This window comes from Sander lucioperca, chromosome 10 (genome assembly GCF_008315115.2).
Source record: "Sander lucioperca isolate FBNREF2018 chromosome 10, SLUC_FBN_1.2, whole genome shotgun sequence".
In the NCBI taxonomy this organism is placed as follows: domain Eukaryota; kingdom Metazoa; phylum Chordata; class Actinopteri; order Perciformes; family Percidae; genus Sander; species Sander lucioperca.
In genome coordinates, this window is record NC_050182.1 from 28,250,022 (window position 1) to 28,275,441 (window position 25,420).

At 41.0% G+C, this 25,420-nt stretch overlaps 1 protein-coding gene across 1 annotated transcript; it reads left to right on the forward strand.

The window, feature by feature from the left end:
- The first annotated feature begins 1,189 nt into the window (after nucleotides 1-1,189).
- Nucleotides 1,190-24,634, forward strand: chn2 (chimerin 2). The gene is made up of 13 exons (XM_031299004.2): nucleotides 1,190-1,804; nucleotides 9,342-9,380; nucleotides 11,061-11,116; nucleotides 13,418-13,449; nucleotides 13,706-13,819; nucleotides 13,972-14,242; nucleotides 19,068-19,151; nucleotides 20,227-20,311; nucleotides 21,578-21,751; nucleotides 22,012-22,089; nucleotides 22,294-22,431; nucleotides 22,528-22,633; nucleotides 23,279-24,634. The coding sequence occupies exons 1-13, from the start codon at nucleotides 1,756-1,758 to the stop codon at nucleotides 23,448-23,450; spliced, it is 1,398 nt and encodes a 465-aa protein (XP_031154864.1). The 5' UTR covers nucleotides 1,190-1,755; the 3' UTR covers nucleotides 23,451-24,634.
- The last annotated feature ends 786 nt before the right edge of the window (nucleotides 24,635-25,420 follow it).

Genomic DNA, 25,420 nt, shown 5'->3' on the forward strand with positions numbered 1-25,420 from the left:
AAGACCTGAGAGCTAGCTTTGAGGTCCCCAGGACATCCTTTTACTTTTATCTTTGCTTAAGATCAGCCCTGTTAAATGTTACGGAGTGCCATGGGGAAACAGTCTTGCCATGGTTTGTTGATTTTCCTGTGAGAGGATTAGTGTCCAAGATGCAAGTATCCATAGGAGAAATCCCAATAGTAAAGAAATGGGAGCGAGAGCTGAGCCCTGAGGGGAATGCAATTAATTGGGAGACAGTTTGGGACAACATTTTCCACTGTTCCAAGAACCCAAATCACCAGTATATCCACTTCAACATATGTCATAGGACATATTGGACTCCTCAGAAGAGATACGTCTCTGAAGTCATTCCCACTCCCTATTGCATGTTCCGTCAACCTGAACAAACTGGAACTTTCCTGCATATGGTCTGGGAGAGTGAACAGGTGCATGAGTTCTGGAATAAAACAACATCAATACTATCTGATGTGATAGGAGCTTGAATTCCTACTGACCCGATTGTTTTGTTACTTAATGACAACTCTAAATTGCACCTTCTTGGGAGACAGAGGAAAATTTGGCTAGCCGGCTCAACTGCAACCAAGAAAATTATAGCTCAACGCTGGCTCCCCCCTCACTCGCTTTGTATAAAACAGTGGTTGGCGTATTTTCTAGACATAGTTATGCTTGAGCTCTCTACAGCAAGGATTAACAAAGCCAGATCATCAGCCTATGGGAAAGCACAGCAGCACAAATATCAGACTTAATCACCTCAACCCCACAAGAATTAGAGGAGAGTGATTAGGCAAGGGGTGATTACTGTTTGTTTGTTTGTTTGTTTGTTTTGTTTTCCTCGAGACAGCAGAGGGTGGGAGGTGGGAGAGGGTTTTTGTTCTTGTTCAATTTGTGTTTATCTGTTCTGTGCACCATCTGCTATTACCTGTCACACAGTGTGGAAATTGTTTTGTATGTCTGAAGGTGCCAATAATAAAAGTTGATCACAAAAAAACTCCCTTCAAAATCTATAGTTAATGTCACAGACACTAGGCTACGTGCATCTTTTTCTGTCTGTGTGATCCCAGGGAAAAGTAGGGGATGCAGCCCCACCAGATGGCGCGAAACACTGATTCTAGCTCTTTCAGCGTAACATGACATAACATGACATCTGATAAAAATGAAAATATGCCAAAGTGGCTCAGCCAGTTGGGCATTTGCATGAATCTTATTTAACCGTGGGTTAAAAGACAAAGTAACGTGTGTTTTAGATTTTGAAAACATAACTGAAGTCTGTTGTCTTTGGCTTATTTTGTCAGTCTAGCTTGCTTACATTTGACCACCCTGCTCCAAACTTTCACTTTAAGAAGGCGCGTCTACGCTGCAGTGTAGTGTGTTTATTACAATCCTTAAAGTGGCACATGGAAACCATAACCGATTTCTGCATGGCACAAATCTAGACCTACAGATTCTGCCTGTCCAGTGCGAGGAAATGCTTTGGCGAAACTGATCCACGGAGTGTAGGTGTTCCTGTAGCGTGTCTGACTATTTTTATCTGTGTCAGTCGATGCGGCAGACTCCTCGCCGAGGCGCGCAGCGAGCCGAGGGGAAGGATCGGCGGTTGGTGGTTTCTGGACGACACGAGACATGAAATAGTCACCGGTAGAGCCGTCAAAGGTGAAGCACATTGGGACGTAAGTGAAATGGAGACACCGCCGGGGACGAGCTGCTGTGAGCGCACCTTGGCCAAACGGGAATAACCGAGCCGTGAAACGGGCTGGGATGGCAGCATCCAGCAACTCAAGCCTCTCAGGTTCATCTGTGTCCTCCGGTAAGAGTTCACATAATAATATTAATAATAATTGTTATTATTATTATTATTATTATTATTATTATTATACATTCCTCTGTAGGGAGTTTGATTTTGCTTGTCGGTGTCCATTGATGTATATGCCTTATTTGGCTTAAATTAAACTTTTATCATTATCTTGTATAATGAAGCCACCACATATGCTCCAGGAAATGTGACATTATCTCATTTCCCCATTTGCATCTCACACGTGCTTGGTAAACATTAAGCAAACATATTATTAAAGTAGCTTTCAGTGACTGCTGTGATAAGCATCACCATCTGTTGTATTTGGGTTCAGTGGGAAAGGACACCTTCCATGTGCAAAGGGATTAAGATGCAGTCAATATGACGTTGGGTTTGGATGTTATCATTAGATTGCCAATCATCTCCATAATTCCCTTATTGACTTTCCGCTTGGCTGGCTGTAAGGATTATCTTTGGCCTGTGTAGTCTACCATTTTCCAAAATGCAGCACCAGGCTGGGACATTGTAAAAAACCCTAATATGCTGGTGTCCAGTGCCACAGTGTGCACAAAACTCCAATCAAACCCCGTTTGCATATAATGTGGTATATATGCGAGTCACACCTTTTATATATTTGTTAAAAAAAAATCAATTTCAGGGTTGAATTTTCACAGAATGAGAACAGAAAGTGGGTTAGCAGCTGTTCAAACAAGCCCAGAATGAAATATCAGTTCCATGCTTGTCTCAGTGTATATCCCATTTTGTGTTGATAAAGCACATTGCTCGTGTTTGCCAGGGTATAAAGTACAAACCCCACTATCACAGCACTGTTTGATGTGGAATCCCTGCCAACAACCAGAGGCGTGTGTGAGAGAGACGGCGTGTCTGATGAGGGGAAGGAGAGGCTGTTTATAATACCAGACTCAGCAATTTGGTTTATGTCATTGCTGTTTCCACCAATATTTTAAATTTTTACAGTGAAGAGTCTAGGAAATGTTTAGTGTTACTTTGTGCCATCTACATAAACAACGCAAATCTATAGTTTATTACAGGGTGAGGACATTGTATAGTATACTGTACATAATGTTTGTTTGACTTTAACTCTCTCTGCATCCCAACCACACCACACAGCAGTCACATTTCCCTAGGTACTGCCCAATGGGAAGGACAGGCAGTTGTTTCCAAGCTGATATAGCCTGTGGCAACCACATGCTTTACAGAGCATTATCTCATGTGTGCGTTTCAGAAAGCGGTGGATTTACTGTTTGACCACTGCTGCTTTAAGAGGAAAGTCTTTTCTCTCTGTGGCATTGGAGGGTTGTCATTACTTTTGGGCTCTCAAAATAATTATCAGAGGTTACAAGCTGCGCTGCTGCCAGGGATATAGTGGTATTCACAAGGGTATTATTATTTTCATGGAGAGCTCTTTGGCAGTCAGACACAACATTTGAATAATCTTCACTATGAGGTATATGACACAAAAATGAAGCTCAATTTCTGCTCCGTATTAGGTCGTCAGTTCTGGCTGCAAATAAAGAGCTTTTGGTGTAGTTATTTAGGCTGCTTCTGGTTATAAGTCTATCTAGTAATGTTGTTTGGAGGGAGAGTGTTGAAATAAAGTTCATTCAACTTGTGTCACTAATGACATCTAATTTGTGATAGTGGCAATGGTAGTTATATTATGGGAGCAGACTATGATTTATTTCTGTACTTCCTGCAAATTATTGAAATTTAGGTACAATGAAATGTACACAAACCACCTTGTAGTGTATAGACTGCATTATATACACAAAGTCTATAACTGCAGCGTGCATGCACAGGTGAATAAAAGTAGATGTACCCTATATTTTTGAGGCCAGTCATGTTATAAAATAACAGACAAACTGAAAGGATTGCAACACGATTGCAGCAAATATGTTGCAATCTCTCCCTTTCCATGGAAAGATATTTTCTGGCAATTCGTCTAGATCAGTGAGATTCCTACACATTCTTGGCACAGGTGGGCATTGTAGCATGTACTGCACCAACAGTACACCATTTGCCAGACAGCTCCAGGAAATAAAGCTTGAAAAATAAATTGAGGGATAGAGCATGAAAGTATCCCTTCAGCTCCCAGGCCTTAAATGACAAAATTGGTCAGGGAGGCAGAATTACAGCCATGTATTACAGAGAGGCTGTCTGCTCAACACAATCCTGCACATGTGTCTGGCAAATGCTGCAGTTTACCTCGAAATCTTTTCACCACATAAATTTCATGTCCTTATCAGTTTACATCATGTTGGACTGGATTTGTGTCATGCATGCTGACTGACTGAAATGAACCGCATGTTTTACAGCTTCAGCGAGGGGGAAGTTCGTCCCCTAAGTATTTCAATTCTGGTTGAACATATCCCAGTAGTCAATCCTTTATTAATTACAACAACAGACTCTCTCAGTGGCAGGGACATGGCAGTGTCAGAATCAGATTATTAAATTGCACTTTTCCCTCATCTGAACTCAGCTACAATTCTTGTTAACAGAAAAATATACAGTTTCCCTAATAGTATCCAGCCCAGTAGCATACAAACACACTCCAGAGAAGCAGCCTCATACCTGTCACATATTATCTGGTCAGCACTAAGGCAGTGTTGAAATGCTTGTTTTGGACCAGTGTAATACACAGATGGTCTCCCTGCTGCAGCTCTGCTTCATCCCACTGACACACGTGTGTGTCTTTATGAGAGGTTCTGCATGTATCTTTATTTGAGTACTTCAGAATGTGTTGTTTCTGTATGCCATTTATGTATGTGAATAATACTGGCTATACATTACATTAGGGCTTTCAAATATAAACATTTATCTATTTTCTTTTTCTCTTTTAATCAAGGGGTTAATCAAGTTCTTTTTTTTTAATTCTCTTTTTGTATCAAGTCTGTCAAATCTCACCTTTTTGCTTCCCTAGCCAAGCTTAATCACATTGTATTGTATTGCGTATTGAAAATGGGAAAACAAGTTCCAGACATGAGTCCGTTTGGAGTCATCTAAATCATCTAGGTAGCCCAATGTTTGAGCAAGCCACCTTTTCTGAGTGGCTCGTTCAGTTCTAGCAGAGCAGAGAAAAATACACCTAACTAACACAGTTACAATGCTGGGGTGAACTATGAGGTTGTGGTGCAGTGCATGCCTGGCACATTCATAGCATGAAATGAAAAAAGATTGGAGATCCACCAAATCAAACAAAATACCACAAACTCATTCACCTTCACAGACCCCAGCCCCAACAAAGATGAGCAGGTGCATGTAGACCATGGAAACATTTGACATAAAACTGAAATCAACACGTGTGGTAACGTTTTCTCATAAGTAGTGTGTGTGTGTAAACATGTAAGGCTAACAAGGTGATAGTGAAAACAGTCTGGTTTTAAGACGTCTGTGTATGATTTTCGACCTCTGCTTTTTAGCTGCTGGGATAGATGTGTTGCCAGTATCTTGCAATCAGACAGCATAGAAGATATGGTGCTGTGACAGCTGTGCAACTTGTATTTCATGAGTTTGCAGATGGACCTTGAAGTCCCATCTAGTATTAATTAGTAAACAGCATAGGGAGGAGAGGATAGATGTTTTATCACTGAAGTTCAGCATACGTTTTCTTGTTTTGATCCAACATACTGCCAGAAGATTTGTGTGAAGTGTAACAGAAAACATCTCAAATGAACATACAGTAATAAGATTTCTGTCTAAAAAACAACAAATTATGTCTCATCTATACTAGTGATTCCATCTTTTTTCATGGTGCATCAATGTGCCAAGCACCTCAGGTTCTCAAAATCCTGAAGACCAGACCTATTCATCTTTACCTAGCTGTAAGAAAGCAAACCCTTCTGATACAACAGACATTGAATATAGTGTTACAATATCACAACAACCAATCAATGTCTATATTTTGTGTGTGCAAGTGGAGCATGATCAGCTCCATATTACCTCTGCTATGTCAGGGCCTTGCCAGCCATCTAACATTACGTAGTTGTCTGCTGCTATTTGTTGGTTTTGTGGGTATTTTACAATAGGGCTACAGCTGAATACGTAGCTTTTAAGTCAATACAAAACTACTTGTTTCTTTCACCTTTAATGGTCTAGTGGGGAGTTTTATTCAGATTTGACATCATTTATTTCATATTCACTAAAATTAGTGATATTGAACACAGCTCTGTACAGGTCATAAAAGGCTTATATAGATATATGACATATTATCTTTGTCACCAAAGTAAATACCCACCGGTAATTATTTTATTGAATGCTTCTGACTGGTGAGTAATGGAGGGCAACACAATTAATAGCTGTTTCTTTGGGGCTAAGAACCCTTTGGCTGCTCCCGAATTTTAAATTCTCCCTGATCATCAGACACTGCACAAACTCTGAGCTACTTAGAAATTCTTTTTGATGTTGTGTGTGTATGTGTGTGTGTGTGTGTGTGTGTGTGTGTCTATGTGTGTTTGTTTGCTTGCATCAGAATCGACCCTTAAGAGCTTTCTTTTCAGACGCAGTTGCCGCTGAATTGCAGACTAAAATGCCATTCGTCATTAAAAAGAATCCGATTGAAAAGCGAGTATTTGGCAGCCAACCAGATGAAATCATATTCTTTAAACAAGCCGCAGTGAAATAAATCTTTCAGACTGCCAGTGCAATATACAGTGACTAAGCTTTAGCATTAGGACAATACATTTTCCGAAGCAGCTTGGTCACACATCAGCCAACTGAGCCTGAAGCCTATTTACTTGTATTTGAAGGCTGACATTCTGCAGAGGGCTTTAGCATCAATGCTTACTCTCAAAACATCCACTTCTCAATCGAGCTGCTTGCTCTCAATTTATGTAATTATTCAGCATTTGATCATATGCACCTATCTTGTCTTTCCTGTGTAATTAATTCAGCTCTCTCTAAAGCAACAGCACTATCAAGATCAGAAGCAATGATGAGCTTTTGGTTTGTTTAATAATGTTGCAACCAGTGTTCCAGTTGAGCTCCTGCTGCAGTAAGTAGAGAAAACAAACAGCATGGAGGAAATTCCTTGGATTGCCTTCAGTTAAACAGATAAATACAGCACAAGGAATATACAGAGACTTTAAAAGAACTAGTGATACGGTTTTAACATTGATGCCATTTATGACTAAGTTTCACAGTTTTGCTGCCCTTACGTCAGTGGCCACATCCAACAAGTGCTCACTGGTTTTCACACCCTCTCAGGTGTGTTTTATTTTTTTTTTCCTCTGGCCTGAGGGGTGTGGCGCCGCCGCCGATCTGCTGATGAGTGCAAAGGAATGTTTCAAATGAGCAATGTGTGTCTTCTGGATCAACATGATTCATTATTCAAACAGTCAATTGAGTCCTTCAACATTGTTGCTGGGAGTTTAAAGGTCCCATGACATGTTGCTCTTTGGGTGCTTTTATATAGACCTTAGTGGTCCCCTAATACTGTATCTGAAGTCTCTTTCCCGAAATTCAGCCTTGGTGCAGAATTACAGCCACTAGAGCCAGTCCCACAATGAGCTTTCCTTAGTATGTGCCATTTCTGTGTCTGTAGCTATTGAGGAGGAGAGGAGGGGGGCAAGGTGGAGGGTGGGGGTGTGGCCTTGACCGACTGCCACTTTGCTTGTTTGCAAGCCATGATGTCTCTCTCTCTCTCATGGGCGGATCAAATTCTCTGGGCAGGCAAAGCAGAGAAAGGGGAGGTAACCTTCCTCCTTATGAGCTCATAAGGAGCAGATTCCAGATCGGCCCATCTGAGCTTTCATTTTCTCAAAGGCAGAGGAGGATACCCAGGGCTGGGTTTACACCTATCGCCATTTCTAGCCACTGGGGGACCATAGGCAGGCTGGGGGAACTCATATTAATGTTAAACAACCTCATGAAGTGAAATGTTCATGCCATGGGACCTTTAATGAGAGATGGTACACTAGACATCTGAGAGGCGGATGAATCATTTATTGTCAGCTATTTTGTGCATTTGGCATTTAGTGTCATCTGCCTATGTGATAGCTATAGACCACCATGTTTGACACTGTATGATTGGGTCATTTCAGTCAGTCTCACTGTGACATGTAGGACATGCAGAAACATTTAGATATGCAATAACATGTTTCTGCCAATGGGTCAAAACCTGTTAAGAAATTGCTGTGAATAGCATCAAATTATTACCAAATGATTGTTTTTAGAGGAAGGATTATTTCTTTCTGTTGGGTGTACGTTTTAACTAATGAGTCAACAAAAATGTTGCAATTTAATAGAATTATAAATTTGTAAAATAAAAATACAGACACAACATCAATATTTGAGTTTGAAGGTTCATACTTGACCTTTAAAAAACAGCAGCAAGACAAGTTCCAATTTATTTTTCCAAAGCTTTTGACCACATCTCTTGACTTTCCTCAACATGTTGAGTTGCTATGGTGTAACATGTGGTTATCAAGTTTAGTCAACATCATTTTTATATCATTAGTTAAAATATGCTGCACCATTTATGTCATAATCAGGGCCAGGCATTTTATGACATTACTGGCAGTGTTTTTGACAGTTGGCAGTGTTAAGTGACACGTTTTATGACAAGTCATTATTTTACCCGGTGGGTACTACAGTAACTTATCAGCTGATACAGGGCATTTACTTCATCCCCTCTCTAACTCTTTTCAAGCTAATATAAAAGCGCCATCATATATTTCAGGAATGTGTTCACATAATCATAAATCCACTATTGTGTTTCCCGGAGAAAAGTCTTCCTGTGGGTTGTGACATTGTATTGTATTTACTTACATTACGTTTGATTGATGTGTTTGTACTCTTGTGTTTTCGGGACCCTGCCGGTGGGTAATTTAGATCAGGTGTGTGCTAGTCTCACTTTGCCAGACCCTCCTCCAAAGCACGCTGAAGGAGAGTCTGGCTGCTCCACATAGCATTCGGGGATGGGAGGAAAACGTGCTCTGGTTTAATGGCATTTCTTTAAACCAATCAGAATCGTCATGGGCGGCGCTAAACTCTGCACAGAGCCGCTGCAAAATAGTCTTGCGAGAGAAAACTAGATAGTCTAGCTAGCTGTCTCAATGTACCATGCAGAGATCTGAGAAGCAGTCAAAAATAGTCCTCATTAATCCACCGAATTTAAAATTCCAACACAAAGAAAGCGGAAGGAAACGGAAAATACATGCATCCGGCGGAATTTCCTGCAGCACTAGAGAAATCCCGGAAGTGGAACACGAAGGATATAGACTAAGGTGTGTGCTGACACGATGTTTAGCGAAACACGCAGACATCTGTATTGATTGTCCTTGAAGCAGAGGCCTTGGTTAGAAGTGTATTACACTGGTGCATCTCAAGAGGCAGCTGCACAGTGTGAAGCAATATGCATAATGATAACAGATAGATAAACAACAGTGATGTAACCATGGTGAAGGGCTCGCAGTCAGTCCACTGGGAAAGGGATAGAAATGGAGATTTTAATGAGAGAAAACAGGAAACAGTCTATTAACACCACTGTGAGTTACAACATAACAGAAACCTGCTATACGTTTGTGTTTTACAGACCCTGAGGATTACCAACCGCCCATATGGAAGTCCTACCGTAAGTAATTCTTCTATTTTGTATGCTGCTTTGCAAAGATTTTGACTGACTTGGCCTGACTTTGGCTTTTAGTGTTTTTATTTATTCAACATTTATTTGTAATCTATAAATAACAAAGAGACATTTTTCTATACTTGGAAGAATTGTCTTTTGTTTTACATAGTACAACTAGATACAGTATACGCTGCATGTTCCAAAAGGCTACACACACACACACACACACACACACACGCACAAAAGGCACACACACTCGCCCACACTACCCATTCACATACGCACAAATGCACAGCAGCAAATTCCTGATCTCTGAGTAAAATAGGTTACCAGCACCCAGGGAAAATACAATTTTCTACCTGCAAAGAGGCTCAGCTGAAATAGGGTCCTCAGAACACCCACTTCATTATACAATCTTTTTGCCATGTGGGAGGAAATGGGTTGACTCCTCAGAATATATGTGGTGCATTTGTTAAAGCAGAGCACAACTCATTTTAGCTGGAAACTGTGTCTGTCCTCAAAGTGATTACAGTTTGACCAATACAAGTTAAAGCTTTTATATACATTTTCTTCCTGTAATTAAATGTCTCTTCCATATAATTGTCCCATAATGCTGCGTTTCTGAAGTCTCCTATATTCTCCTGACTCCTCTGGTCCTCTGCTGAGGTATTTTTAGAGCTCACTGTGTCACAGGAATGGATGATGTCCAGATCTTGCTGGTTGGCTTAAGTCAGCCTGACAAAACATGAAAATTCACAGTCAGGAGCCTTCCCCTGCCTGGAGAATCTGCTGTGATGAAGACTTAGCTCAACCTCACACAGTGAGGTGACACTGTAGTCCTCATCCACATCTCACAAGGTTATAGACTGCCAAACGTACATGTACTGTAGGAGCAAGTGCATTGAAAAATAAAACCCTAAAGACTGTTATTCTGTTATTATCACAGTATTTCTTTTTGTCAGGAAAAAGAGAAACTCAAGCTCTAGACAGATTAAAAATTGGATATGAAGAAAGTAACCACAATCAGTTACTGATTCTTCTGTTGTCGTAACATAATATTTGTTTTATCCTGACTGACATCCCGTTCTCAGAAACATCAGCAACGCTTCGGCTTCTCTCACTTCTTGATCACTAATTGTAATTGTAATGTAATGTACTTATTCTGTGAGGCTGCTGCTGTGAGGTGTTTGTGGTGATTACTCTGACTTGCACAAATCCCTCAATTCCATTTTCACTTTGCTTCACTGATTTACTTTGAGTTCTCCTAATACTAAAACAGAGAGTCTTGGATTTGCAGCATGTGTGTATTTAGGAGTGTAAGTATTTGGGTTTTGCAGTATTGTGCACTTGTAAGTCCACATTGGGGAAGTGCACAACAGGTCTTTATTCACATAAATGCATTGCAGATAAATGGCACCTGTCATGTAAACCACTGACTGCTGCTTAGCCTCACATATATAAGCTAATGGCTCCTGTTGTTCCTTGTTACCCTTGCACTGCATCAAAGCTGCAGTCAGAGCCTATACTAAAAGACTGTTAAGTGGAGATCTTCCTTGATGTCCAGGAGGACATTGTTATTTTGGTAACAAATCTACGAAATGTATGTAATTACAATTGACACGGAGCTATGAGCATAATTTAAAGGGGCAGAGGGCCTTAATTAACATCCATGTGTTTCTCTAACAGTGTACCAGCTACAGCAGGAAGCCCCAAGACCAAAGAGGATCACATGTCCTCAGGAGGTCAGTACATCTGTAAATCTGTATACAATAGGCTACTGCATAGGGCTGAAATGATTGGTTTTACATTGTTATTGACCATTTAGTTTGTAAAATATGCAAATTCTCAGAAACTTTAAGTCTAAAGTCAACATAGAAAACCTGTAATACCTCACATTTGAGATGTTTGTATTTCACTATCAATGACTCATTGATGAATTGAGTAATTTTATTTTGCATTACGACTGTGTATTAAAATGAAATGTACAAACAACAGATATGAAAAGTCATACAAATAATTTAAAAAACCTTATATTTATATTTCATACTTCATACAAAAAGATGTGATACAATATGCTTAACAAAAGATGAAAAATACACATTAAAAGACAAATGCAAGAAATATAAACATTAAAAACATAACGTTTCTTTTTTTTTCTTTTTTTTGGTCATATGACAATAAACTATTAACGTTCAAACCAAACTACTGCTGGCCCCATTCTTTTTCTTTTCAAAGCCAAGACCTTTTTTTCCGCTTGCTTATGCATTTTGAAAACTCAGTTTTTACTCTCAGGTTTTAGCGTGGAAAACATTCACTGAGAAATGATTGAGTCTGGCAGCTGGAACCCAGACCAATCAGTAACCGATGGGGAGTGGCTCGCTGCTTCTTGAAACTCCCACTCCTCATGAATACAGTAACTGTTTAAACTCAGTGCTATACTAGAGTTAGAAAATCAAGCATGATCCTCCAACTGCATGGCTTATTCTTTGCCTTAAATGTAGTTAGGAATGTATTTTGGTGAATAGTTTAGGAGTAATTTGACATTTTCTGAACCTGTTTAACCTAAAGGATTTAAAAGATAGATTTACCAGTCTGTCTTAAAAGAGGGAATTTTGTACTAATAAGACTGCAACTTTGGATGATATCCACTTGATTTGTCTAACTCAGACAGCTGAAGCTTTATAATAACAGATAAACAAGTGTGGATTTTATGTTTCCCATCACTTGAGAAACGAAAGGATCGAGGGGGAAGTATTATAGCAAACAAAAGCCTGTTTCAATGTTCATATGGGCATCTGACAATCATTTTGAGAGCAACAAGTCTAGAAGCATCGGCAGCACTTTGAATGGACAGAATAGACTTTAGCTCTGTGAATAAAGCTGCCCTCACTGAGAGAACTGCCAAGCTTCTATTGCACAGCCTACCAGAAATGATGCATGTATCATCTTATTTTGACTCTTGCCATACTTTGATGAGCAAAGTGAAAGTTGTGAGCTTGCTCTGTGAGATTAGTGGCTACCCGTTGATTTAAAGGTCCCATGACATGGTGCTCTTTGGATGCTTTTATCTAGGCCTCAGTGGTCCCCTAATACTGTATCTGAAGTCTCTTTCCCGAAATTCAGCCTTGGTGCAGAATTACACCCACTAGAGCCAGTCCCACAATGAGCTTTCCTTAGTATGTGCCATTTCTGTGTCTGTAGCTATTGAGGAGGAGAGAGGGGGGGGCAAGGTGGAGGGTAGGGGTGTGGCCTTGACCATCTGCCACTTTGCTCGTTTGAAATCCATGATGTCTCTCTCTCATGGGTGGGCCAAATTCTCTGGGCGGACAAAGCAGAGATAGGCTTATGACCTCATAAGGAGCAAGATTCCAGATCGGCCCATCTGAGCTTTCATTTTCTCAAAGGCAGAGCAGGATACCCAGGGCATGGTTTACACCTATCGCCATTTCTAGCCACTGGGGGACCATAGGCAGGCTGGGGGAATGCATATTAATGTTAAAAAACCTGAAGTGAAAAGTGAAATTTTTATGCCATGGGACCTTTAAAGCACAAAATGATGTTTAACACATTACCAAATCCATTATGTATCATAACTGAGTTTTAAAAGAGATTATACACTATCATTTGTAAAGGTGTATGGAAAGAGGGTCTGGATAACAAAAGTGTTAGATGGCATGTACAAAATGAAAAATGTTTTAGTCATAGCCTTTGATTTGTAGTGCAGACACACTACACACACCCTGGTGTGACACAGTAACACACTAAGTATTAATTCTTTGCAGCTGGCCATCTATCACCAGCTGTTTTCTTACACTGCCTCTAATTCATCTCCACACTCTGTGATTTGGCTTTATGGTTTGGTAGCTGCAAATAGACACGAGGGCACAGATGGAGATAATCTGTCCTGGGGTGTAGAGTCCTTTATCTTCCACACAAGCTGTAAGAACAATTCGCAAAGCCAATTAAAGAACAATTTGCAAAGCCATTTAATTGAGCTTTCATATCGTACTGCTCCAGCCAATATGTCTTCTTCTGCTTCACAGATGGAGAGCAGACCCAAATACTACGGCAGAGAGTGAGTGTGACTTGATTACTCTCATCGTTTTAATGCCTTTTTTTCTTCAAATATGACTATGCAGAGGATGGTTTTATTTAGCATTACTGCCTTGCATCAGATGTGGGGTTTAAGTGGGTAGATGTGTATTTAGTGTGTATGTGTGTATTTTTGCTTTGGTTACATCCATACATTCAAAATGTAAATATGTGTGTATTGGATAAAATTACATTGGAGGAAGAGTAATAGGTACTGCATTTCATTTTTTTTTTTACAGATTTCATGGTATGATCTCTCGAGAATATGCAGATGAGCTTCTGGTGGCAGCAGAGGGTGCTTACCTCATCAGGGAGAGCCAAAGACAGCCAGGGACACACACCTTGGCCTTAAGGTACCAACACCATCAGTATGCAGCACAGAACCCCCTGAAAGGTCGGCTCTATCAGCAGCCCAGTCCTCACTCTGTCTTCACCTTGTTCACTTTTATTCATCCACTCAACTTGACACTATTTACTCTTTCTGTCTTCATGTATGTCAATCCAGGTTTGGGCACCAGACCCTCAACTACAGATTGTTCTATGACGGGAAGCACTTTGTCGGTGAGAAGAGGTTTGAGTCGGTCCATGACCTAGTGACGGACGCCCTTATCACTCTCTACATTGAGACAAAGGCGGCGGAGTACATCGCCAAAATGACCACTAACCCCATCTACGAGCATCTTGGTTACACCTCATTGCTCAAGGACAAGATGGTGCACAGGCTGAGCCGTGGACGCACAGAACCACGCAGGGTCACCTTCCAGGGAGATGATAGGGTGAGTTATCTTATACGTGTACTGTACTTTTGTGTGCACTGTGGGTGGTGTAGAGCAAAGAGGCTGTTATAAAGTTCAAGCATCTTCCTTGTTGAAGTGTCCATGAGCAAATGAGTAGATCAGTAGTAAGCCGGTTAGCTTAGCTTAGCTTAGCATACTGGAAATGGGGAAACAGCTAGCCTGTTTCTGTCCAAAGCAAACAAAATACACAAACCAGCGCCTAGGGATTACTAATTAACATGTAATATCTCATTTGTTTAATCTGTAAAAACTACATATCGGGGTTACGGCGGGTTTGTTCTTGGCCCAGGGCCTAACTTCCTTGAGTTTCGTTGTATTCATTGTGAGGTTGCCAGGTAAGCTCCATGAGAGGTGAATCGATTTTCTTATCTCACTCTTGGCATGAAAGCGAAAAGGTGTGTTTCCCAAAATGTCAAACTATTCCTTTTTAAAATGTATTATCTGAGTTTTGGGGCTGTTGACTGGACAAAGCAAGCAGACTTAAGATGCAACCTTGGCCTCTGGTAAAACTGTGATGTGCCTTTTATACTATATAACAATTTTAATTATCAATGAACAAAACAAAAATAATCAATAGATTTATAGAAATAATAGTTATCTGCAGCTCTATATCTCTTTAGTCCTTGGCAAGAGAGCTTACTCATTATTTCATTCTAACACAAAGTATAGTTATTCCAAAGTGCTCCATATACACTATAAAAGAAATATTGGATTGAAACGAAACTTGATTTATTATTCAATATTTCTAGAATGTTAAAGAACCAGCCTTGAAAACTGTTTTCAGTTTATCAAAAGACTTCAGTTACCTACAATCCTAATAAATAAGCCAGAATTATTTTACGATGTTTTTATTTTTCTAACGCAGTACATCTCATCATCATCTCAGTACATGTAAATTATCTGGTACATTTCTCTCGGTCCTGTGACAGACACTGTATAGCACCATGATTTTAATCTACTTCCATGCTGCTGAACATTACAGTACATTTACAGTAGGATGAGAGTGCTACTACTGAGAGGACACTTTGTCCTGTGAGTGAGACGTACATTATCCCTGTAGCCCCTGGATGTGTTCACTGCTGCCATGCTTGGTTGCGTCCTCTAAAAGGTAATGATGACCAAAGGGACTGGGACTTTGCTCTGCCTGCCAAGCATATCAGACACACTGATCTTGGGTGAGACAAATTGCACATTGTATTCAGTGGCACTCGCGAGCTGTTGTCAGATTAAAGTCTGTGAATGATTTATCATTGAGGAACGAGGAATGTCTGTTTTCTTACTGGAGAAGAATCCTAACTATCCTTCCACTAGGTGGCAATCTTAACTCATTTCCCCCTCTCTTTAAGGCTTGATGATGGCAATAAGATTCACACCCAGCTCTTTTTATTAACAGATACTAATATTTTCTTCTTCTGAGATTTGACGAGCTGTATCCTTAATGTGTCTCTCAGCTTGAAAACCAGATGTATTGCTTTGGGGATTCTTTGTTTCTAAAATGTCAGCCTACACTTTGTCAGTCAGTGACAGACACATGACAGCCCTGTCAGCAGGAGCATCAGTTGCAGTATTATTATCATCCGCCTTCAGTTTGGTCTCTGTAACGTGACACAAGCCATTAATGCCACATTTTTGACATAATGGCCATCGGTCAGTCAGCAGTGCATTGATTCATAGTGAACTTCAAACTGTACATGCCACTACCAACCTCTAGGAAGCCCTTTAGTGCAGAGGACTGCCCTCACAAGTGCTCTGAAACACACAGACTAACTTCTGTTTGCTTAACACACAGTGCTTTACTGAACAGTGTCCAGCACTGTTGCTCTGTTTGACTTGCAGCTTATAATGTTTGAAATTTTGTGGACTGCAGCCTCCACTTGGCAAGTAAATCTGGAGCTCGTCTCTGTCTAAATGTCACATTGTCAGTTATCTCGGCGCTTCTATAAATCTAACTTCATATTCCTCCTGCCAAGTTTTCTACATGAGGATCTGAGTCAGTGACAGCTATGATGATGGCAGGATTCGTCAGACAGCGTTTGAAAACCACCTGCCAGTCAAGGTAGAAAAAAACGTTTCTGTCTGCTTGAATATTGCGTGTCCAAGAGGCAGAGACCCTGACAACTCGAATCTGTGGTTGCTTTTTGAACCTCATGTTTACCAATGACACAGCCACGCCCTGAGGCATTACAGCCACAGTAGCTTCACTGTATAGTCAACATTGATGTGTATTTACTCAGTGTCAGGTTGATACCACCATATTGCTGTGACTGCAAATTCTTGTGTAATTAAAATACTCCCAGAAGGTGTGGGGGGGGGGAGTACTTGACTCGACCTGTTGATCAACCTCCTGCATTTACTTCTCTTTGCATGTGCCGGAATTTCCTCAGTGGCCAGAACCTCTGCCACATTCCTCCTGATACTCACCACACTGGTTTAATCTCAGTGGGGCTCTCTTGACAGGCTGGTCTGCTCGCATGCCCCGAAAAAGATTTCCAAAGAAATTGTCATGTTGTTTGTTAAGATAATTACCTGTTCTCTCCCGAGAGTTGCAGGCTATAAAAATGCAAAAAAACGGCCATTTACGTGTGTTCTGTTGTAAAATGTAAAAATGCTTCTCACACCGCATTATAAGCGTACATTTCCAGACTTTTAGAAGTGGTTATTTCTTTTTGGCTGCACACACAGAAAAATAGATAATTTTCAGTGCTTCCATTGACGACAAAAGTGTCAATTTCTTCCATTTTTGAATAATGGCAGATATCTTTGATTGCACTTGCACATTGTGTCTATTTTTCTTTTTCTTTTCAGATATGTTGGTGAGGGCTGTTTTGTTTGGGATGTGGGTAGTTGTATCCTGTTGTCTTACTGTGTCAGTGGCCACTGTTCCCTTTTCCCATGATTCCAAGTACTCAGTCACAACAGAGTCCGCTCAGCTGTGCTCTCATAAAAGCCTTGCAGGAATAAAAGAACCAAGCCACTGAAAAGAAAGCAGAGCTTGTTGTGTGACCACCTTTTGTGTCCTTTCTTCCGAGCTCTTCTTTAAGAGACAAGAAGCCATCTGCCTGCAGACAAAGAGCCCTCGTCGTCCCTCCCTCCCTTCATCCTCGCAAGGCTGAAATATCTCAGAGTGGTCTATTCCTCATCTGTCCCCTCAGACTTAGCTGTAGAGACGAATTGTATGGTATGGTATGTGTAGGTCTTTTAAAGGAATGTCAGCCACAATGACAAATATCTTCACCTGTTATGTCACTCTCATAGCTATCAGTCAGTTAACTCTTGCCCCCAGATGCCAGAGACAAAAAGAAATAGTTGCTACACAAAAGGCCCACAGCTATTTTTTTACTTTGCTACTGTCTGTAAGCTGCCAATCCTTTTATTTTATCTCAGCTTTGCAGTTGCCCTTTGGGTCTTTTTGCTCTCCGCTTCACTACTCTGCTTTGGCTTCAGCTCTTTATGATCACAAATCTAATGCTTACTGGCTGTATGACCTCTCCCTGTTTAAGAAATCAGTTCAACCTCATCGTTTTCTTGGTGTCTTTTCAAGGTTTGGGCTTTGCTGTTCTGTAAAATAGCTCGTTGGCATAAAATCTTGCCGATGCTTGTCATTTGACATGTAGTTTGCACTGCTCAGTGTTGTGTACCAAGGTTTCTTGATTAATTAGAAAAGCCGAGAAAGCCTTCTGGTGCTGTTAACTGGTTGTTTACAAGCAGAGCTAATAGGGACAAATTCAGCATGAACATAGCAACAGCCCCCCACTGCTAAAATGCGATATGGCTGCAGACCTGCAAATGAGCCTGCTGTGAGATTTTACTTGGATTTGGGCACTGCGGGATTATTCCCTGTGTAAGGATTATGGCAGTAATCCCTTCCAATCCCAGTTGATGGTCTGGCTCTGCTGGTCCTCTGAGACAAATGATTGTGATTGGCGTGAGTAGTCTGCAGTCAGAGTGTCTGGAAGATCCAGTCTGGACGACAGTGTGGGGAATTCCACCAGCCGACTGACATAGCTGGAGGTCAAGAACTGTTTGAATTACGAGGAAACAGCCTCGGCTCCCTCAGGCCAGCGAATCTTTGGTCAGTCTTTGAGCAGTCAACTGACCCGTTTAGAGACCCAGTGCTGACTGAGAGCTGCTGGCAGTTGAGTGTTATCTCCAGTAAAGTGAAGTGGAGTGTGTCCGGAAGGCAGCGCGCTAATGGGAGTGTGCTCTGTGATATGAAGAGGGCGTCTGCACTATTGATCCTGCTTTACAGAGCTGTTGAGCTGTGTGAAGTGGTCCTGACAGCACCCGACCGCCCTCACTCTCAATCTCCTGGCCCCTCCCTATCAGGGACCCTGTTCTCTCTCTCTTTTCTTTCTGGGCGTGTGAAAGAGGACCATTGTGTGAGGCACACTCCTGCCTTCAGGACGCCCACTACCAATCCCGTTCCCCCTGCTCTTCTTGCTCGCTGCTGGATTCAGACGAGATGCAGAGTCAAACCCGTGCTGGCTGTCATCCGTCACCCTCCTGGGTCAGAGGGGAGTGGAGTGTAGCTGCCGCTTCTGCGCTGGGCTGTTGTCGGCAACGTCTGCTGCACAGCACCCACGTCTCGCCTCCACATCTTTCCCCAGATGAGATGGAGAGTCTGTGGGAACCAGACCAGGCGAGCATGGAGTCTGAAGAAAACAGAGGAGGGGAGTTGATCCACAAGGCTAAAAGACAAGAGAGGAAGCATCAGGAGCTGCTTGCTTTGGCTCTGGGAGTCAAACTGGGGAGCAAGGGAACACTTCTGTGGAAGCCTTTTAAACTGTTGGCCTCCTGTCCACAGATCTCCTCACCTCTGGTGCGACGGAGTGCCTTGAAAGATACACCGGAGAAGCAGTGCTCCTATGAGAAGATACACAACTTCAAGGTGAGCAGGTTTTTGTTAAAAGTTTGATGTCTGCTGACAATGTATTCATTATCTAGGGGAAGAATAAATATATATATATATATGTGTGTGTGTGTGTGTGTGTGTGTGTATTCCCCTAAATAATGAATACATTGTATTGTATTTTTTCTATTAGCTCTCACAGTTTTTTGCAGTGATTAAGTAATCCCTAGCAGAGATGCATTTGCAGATGTGTTTTTGCCTGCCTCAATGTTTGCTTGTCCCATTATAGGCCATAGTGTGTTGCTGTTTTGATGGGAACACATGCAGCTGCCACCTATATGCACTGAGGGGAACTAATGGATACACTGTACCACAAGCCATTAGCAGAACACATTGATTAGCATTGATTTTAAAGCTCATAGATCCCTTTTTGTTTTAGGCTGCTGATTTTGTAAAAACAGTTGTAGAGATGAAAAGTATTGTAGAGTCCTCTCCTTTCAGTCAGAGAGTGTAAGTGCACAGCACATTGTAGAAAGCAGAGTAGTATAGTTAAGGTTCTTTAAATATACAAAGGAGAATTTAGGGATACTTTGCCTCTGGACACGTCAGCATTCTTGCAATTGTATCTTGGGTTTCAGTTAACAGGCAGGTTATGATGACCCCCAGCTTTATTGTATACTCCCCTTTGAAAAAGAACAAAAAGCATCCACTCACCACCTGCCCACTTCACTCATCAGTCTACTACTATCTATTTGTGTGTGCACGTGCACACAGGTGTTGCTCCATTTGCCATCTTATCTGTGTTTTTAGGGTGCACAGTGGGTGTACATCTGTTATTTTGACTTGCAGGCTTGCCTCTGTGCCTGCCTGCATGTATCCGATTGCCCAGGAGCAGATGCCAGACACATAGTAAATCCTTTAATCTGCCTTGTATATACAAATGCTCTCATTTGGCGAGGGGTCCCGTCCACTGTAGCTTGGGATCACAAAGTACTGTCTGTCCAGTACATCAAATGGGAGTTTCTATAGTTTGGACTGGACATAGCAATGACTTGCAATGTTTGTGGGGTGTGTTTGTGTGTGTATGTGTATAACCCTGCGTCTTTAACCCCAGGTACACACCTTTAGAGGGCCGCACTGGTGTGAGTATTGTGCCAACTTCATGTGGGGCCTTATCGCCCAAGGTGTCCGCTGCTCAGGTAACTATACATTCCAACATCAAAGTTGTATGGCACGTATTACACAAAGAATGTCAAATAAGTGTTGGATCACACAAGTAGTGTATGAGCTATGGCTAACTCTGTCTTGTCACCAATGTTTCATTAAAAAGTGGTTTGATTATGTCCATTTTTATGGTTATTTTCCTGTTGTCTGTGACTAACAAGTTAAGATCCTCCTGTCAGTGATTCATTAAAGTACATTCTTCACACACAAACACGTTTATATAATCACAGCTATAACTGCTATCACTCCTTTTGAACCCTCTTCCCCTCAATAATGTTTAATCACAGTCACACCAACTGAAAGGCAACTAGGTGTTTTTAAACAATAATTCCCTTATAACTGGATACTGTGCAAATAAATGCCATGTGATGCAATATGCTGACAGCATTTATATCTACATGTAAGTTACTGTGTCAACAGAAATCACTAAAAATACCATATGTAAATGATGATAAAACATAAGTCAAACACAGGGCAAACATACTGTGGTTGTTCACCAAATATAGCAGCAGATCTAAGTGATTGGGTATGAGAGTTCTGTGGAGTTTTCATGGCCTCCATGGTCACAAGATACGTTCACAGCACAGACAGTCATGAAACTGATGTGCACATCAGTGGACTTGGTGGCTTTCTCCCTAAATAGAGTGTTTGTTGTTGAGACATTAGCCAGGCTGATATGCCAGAGGCAAACACTGGTATCATCAGACACCTCATGTGCAATGTGAAATAGGAGAGACTTACTTGTCCTCTTTTACTCCCTGCCTAGCGTCTATTTTTTTTCTTATCTTTTGCTACACTCTCTCTGCGAGCACTGAGCGAGGGCCCCAATCAGCAGACCAGCGTTAACGTCGCTCAGGCAGTAAAAACGCCTTTGAGATGAACAATTTCAGTCGGACGCTCCCGTCTACAAGTGTGGCTCCTTTTAAAACCTTTTCATTCCAAGCTGTGCCACCACAGAAGCAGGCGTACTTCTCACATACACTCTGCTCTTGCCAGCTGTCCAGCACGCTCCATGTGACTTAAACTACAACAAGAGTCCCCGCCCCTGCTGCCATGTTTGCTGTTATCTACCTTTGGTGCAGTGCATTGAGACAGCTTAGCTGAGGCTGTGCTGCCTGACAGTGCAGTTTATCACTGACTCTGGGAAACCATTTCAAACTGCTGTCTTAAGCCCTTGTGATGGTTATGTTATCATCAGTCTGAGACTAATCTCTGTTTATCTCCCTCCCTTGCTCTTCTAGATTGTGGGCTGAATGTACACAAACAGTGCTCCAAACTGGTTCCCAGCGACTGCCAGCCGGACCTGCGCAGGATAAAGAAAGTGTTCAGCTGTGACCTCACCACGCTCGTCAAAGCTCACAACACGACACGACCCATGGTGGTGGACATGTGTATTCGAGAAATAGAGCTGAGAGGTAGAATGCAGTTACTAGTCTTCACATTAAAACTCATCAATCATTTTAGAGAAAGAAAAGCAGATCATGAAGTTTGATTAGTAAATTAACTTGCAAGTATTCTGCAATTTCTTTGCAATGATGATGAGTTTCGAATAGATGCCTATATTTCCTCCAGCTCATTTTTTATGCCTACGGGGCAGAATGGGAGGCAGGGAAGGTGATGAGAGAAAAAAAATTCCCCAAAAAACTGAGACAAACTTCCCGATTTTCTGTTGCAGGTATGAAATCGGAAGGTCTCTACCGAGTGTCTGGCTTCTCAGAGCACATAGAGGACGTGAGGCTTGCCTTTGACCGAGGTTTGTTGACATCAGATTTATTTGCCCCAGGATTCCGGGCTCTGAGGTTTTAGTTCACGAGTTCATACTTTTAAATGAGAAGCTTGTTTCAGCTGCAGTACAGCACGAAATAGCACTGTCCGTTATTTTGTGACGTACACAGGAACATTCAGCCTTTATTTCTAATTATATCCAAATGTAAAATGACATTGTTTTCTTTAACAGATGGTGAAAAGGCTGACATCAGTGCCAGTGCCTATGCAGACATCAACATTATTGCTGGTGCTTTGAAACTCTACTTAAGAGACCTTCCCATTCCAATCATTACGTTTGACTTGTACTCCAAATTTATTCAAGCTGCAAGTAAGGGATCCTCCACTCTGGGCTATTCCATGCCATTACTCTGTTACTGGTACTCCGCAGTGCTCTGATACTAATCATGTTACTAATGTAATGTAGAAATACCAAATGCTGAATCCAGACTGGAGGCTATCCACGAGAGTGTGCTGCAGCTCCCCCCAGCCCACTACGAGACCCTACGTTACCTGATGGCTCACCTCAAGAGGTCAATTCAGACACACAAGTCATCAATACAAGGACATGCAATGTTTTTAGTTATTATATGTAAAGAACTACATTCAAATCCTTTGTAAAGACCAACACCAACAATCAATTATTCCTACTAAGAAGTATTGCATGTATGGCCAAAGCCTTATACATCTTCTCTTCTAGCATAATCCTCTGTGCCATAGACCTCCATTGACGTTGTCCAAAAAGTGAGGCTATATTCCTTCATTACAATGAACATGGGCACTGTACTTTATTTCGAGTTGATCCCACATACATCATACTACTGCCAGAAATGCTCACTAGAGCACCACCTGTTTATTGGTCCTTAAAATATAAATGTTTTATTATGAAAATAGTCCCCTGAAAGTTCACAGTTGCTCCTGTTTGAGTAACATTTGCTAAAAAACTACAGCGTCTAGCTGTTTTAGGATATAATTAAGTCTATTCATCCACAGAAAGAGTTCAGAAGTCTGAAAGTATATGGACTAAAACATTATTGGTTTTGGTCTTTTCATGGGATTTGTTGAAAATAAGGGAATTATAGAATAATGCTAGATCCAAATATTTAAAAAACAATTAGCTGTTTTTGTATTTTGCCTGATTCTACTCTCCAGACTAGCTATCTTGTTTTGTTTTACAGGGTGACACAGTTCGAAAAGGACAATTTAATGAACTCTGAGAACCTGGGGATTGTCTATGGTCCAACGCTTATGCAGCCACCGGAGCAGAATGCCTTGACAACCCTGAATGACATGAGGCAGCAGAAACTAGTGATACAGCTTATGATAGAGCATGAAGATGTCTTGTTCTAAGGACTGAGGCATACAGGCCTTATAACAGAAACGAAGAACACTTATTTATTCTGTCAAAGAGGAAATTCAAGCCACCTTGATTCTAATGACGTTTCAGATTAGTTTGTGATCAAATTGAACTTGAAACGCTTCTTTCTCGCATGACTGTTTTAGTTGAAGTTGGTTTAGTGTTGACATTGTCTTGTTACTGTACATTTTGGGTTTTTATACCCAGCCAAGACCATCATTTTTATATTAGGAAAGGATCCAGTATTTTTGACTACCTACAGTGCTGTTCCTGTTTAATTTGAAGACTGTCACTACCTGGTGTAGACTCAGTCATGATGACAGCACTGTGTGAAATCTGCCCCAGGCAGACCGTCAATCAGTGCCGTCGCTGTGTAAACCAAGCCTCACAGCAGCAGCATAGGTAATGTTCCCACCTTACATGTGTGCATATTGGTATTTTTAGTGGGAACACTAGTTGAAATGTAATTGTAGATTAAATCAGATCATGTAATGGTAAATATTTTAACTGTGGGTACTAAAAAAATGAGACAATTGGGCACTCATGAAGCACTTTTTGCAACAAGTGTAAAGATTTATTTTGTAAAGATGTTTATTTTTGTCTTTTACTCTGCATCATGTTCTTTTGTCACAATAATATATACTGTTGAGAATGATGTTTGTTGAATTGATGTCTAAATACAAAACTGATCACAACGGAGAAAAAAAAGAATCAGAAGAGAGACAGTTTGTGGATTTACCATTTTCAATGTACTCCGTGTTATGGTGAGGAATACACAGGTGGAACAAATACTGGTCATTTTATTTCACATGTCCTATTGCAAAACTCTTCTGCACACATGTTGGTTGCCAGTTTTGTACTTTTTCCATTTACATGCTGTAATGTTGGATATTTTCAAGTGAACAAATATAATCTGGGCCCACTTTTTTCTTTCTTTTTGAATGCCAGTAACGTTGCTCGGTGCAGAGGTAGCTGCCATTCACTTCACGGTGCCATAGAAGTCAGTAGTCATACTACAGCTGCACCAAGCATGTTTCTTTCACAATTGGTTTGATGTGATTAAGTAAATCCTTTCTACGAATCCATTTTATCAAAATGTATTTTTGTGACGGTTGCAATTAAAAATGTAATTTATCAAATGTCGACTTATTAAAGTAAAGACAACTTCAGTTGAAAATAGTGTGCCCTGTTGTACTTTCTGCCAATGTTTGTCTCCATTTAACATAATCCTACAGCAATGTGGGTGTGATAGCTGTAGAAGAGGTTCAGTGAGAAGAAAGGCCCAGCCCTATGCTAGTGATGAAAGCTTGTTTCCTGAAACACAGTGAATCACAGATATGTGGTTAACAACCTTTTTATAAATCTTGTAACAGCTATTGCCATATCCTTGAGAGGTATTTCACATAAAAGCGTATCTAATATTCAATCTGTCCTGCCATATAACATTACCACTTGCCCAGTTTTACCTGTAGGTGTGGTCAGCAGGGTGGAATTTTGCCAGATACCATATGAACTTCCTTGGTGAGGAAAACAGTGGTGCTCTTTGTGAGAGAAGACATAGTTGCACCACAGTGTTCACACTGTGGCTTGCTGCTTTAATGGCACTCTCTCTCGCTCTAAAACTGTTTCTGGTTCCTGAGAATATCACTGGTGCATGTCAGCCTTCATCAGAACGTAATTTCAGCATTGCTAATTGCAATAGGATTAATTCTAGTTAAAGTTGGTGACTAAAATAACAGTTGAAATGCATAACTGCAGTATGCCTACATGTATGCTACAGTGTTACTCACTTATTATGGTGTGATTTCCATGCACCTCTATGTGATGGAGCTTTAATACTCATGGTGCTGATATGCTTGTTGGTAAGCCTCATCAGAATTCATTTTTTAGTCAATTTAACTTGGGTCACTGGTCCACTTTCAAGATTCACTCAACCAAAATCTTACAAAACTTTAATTGTATG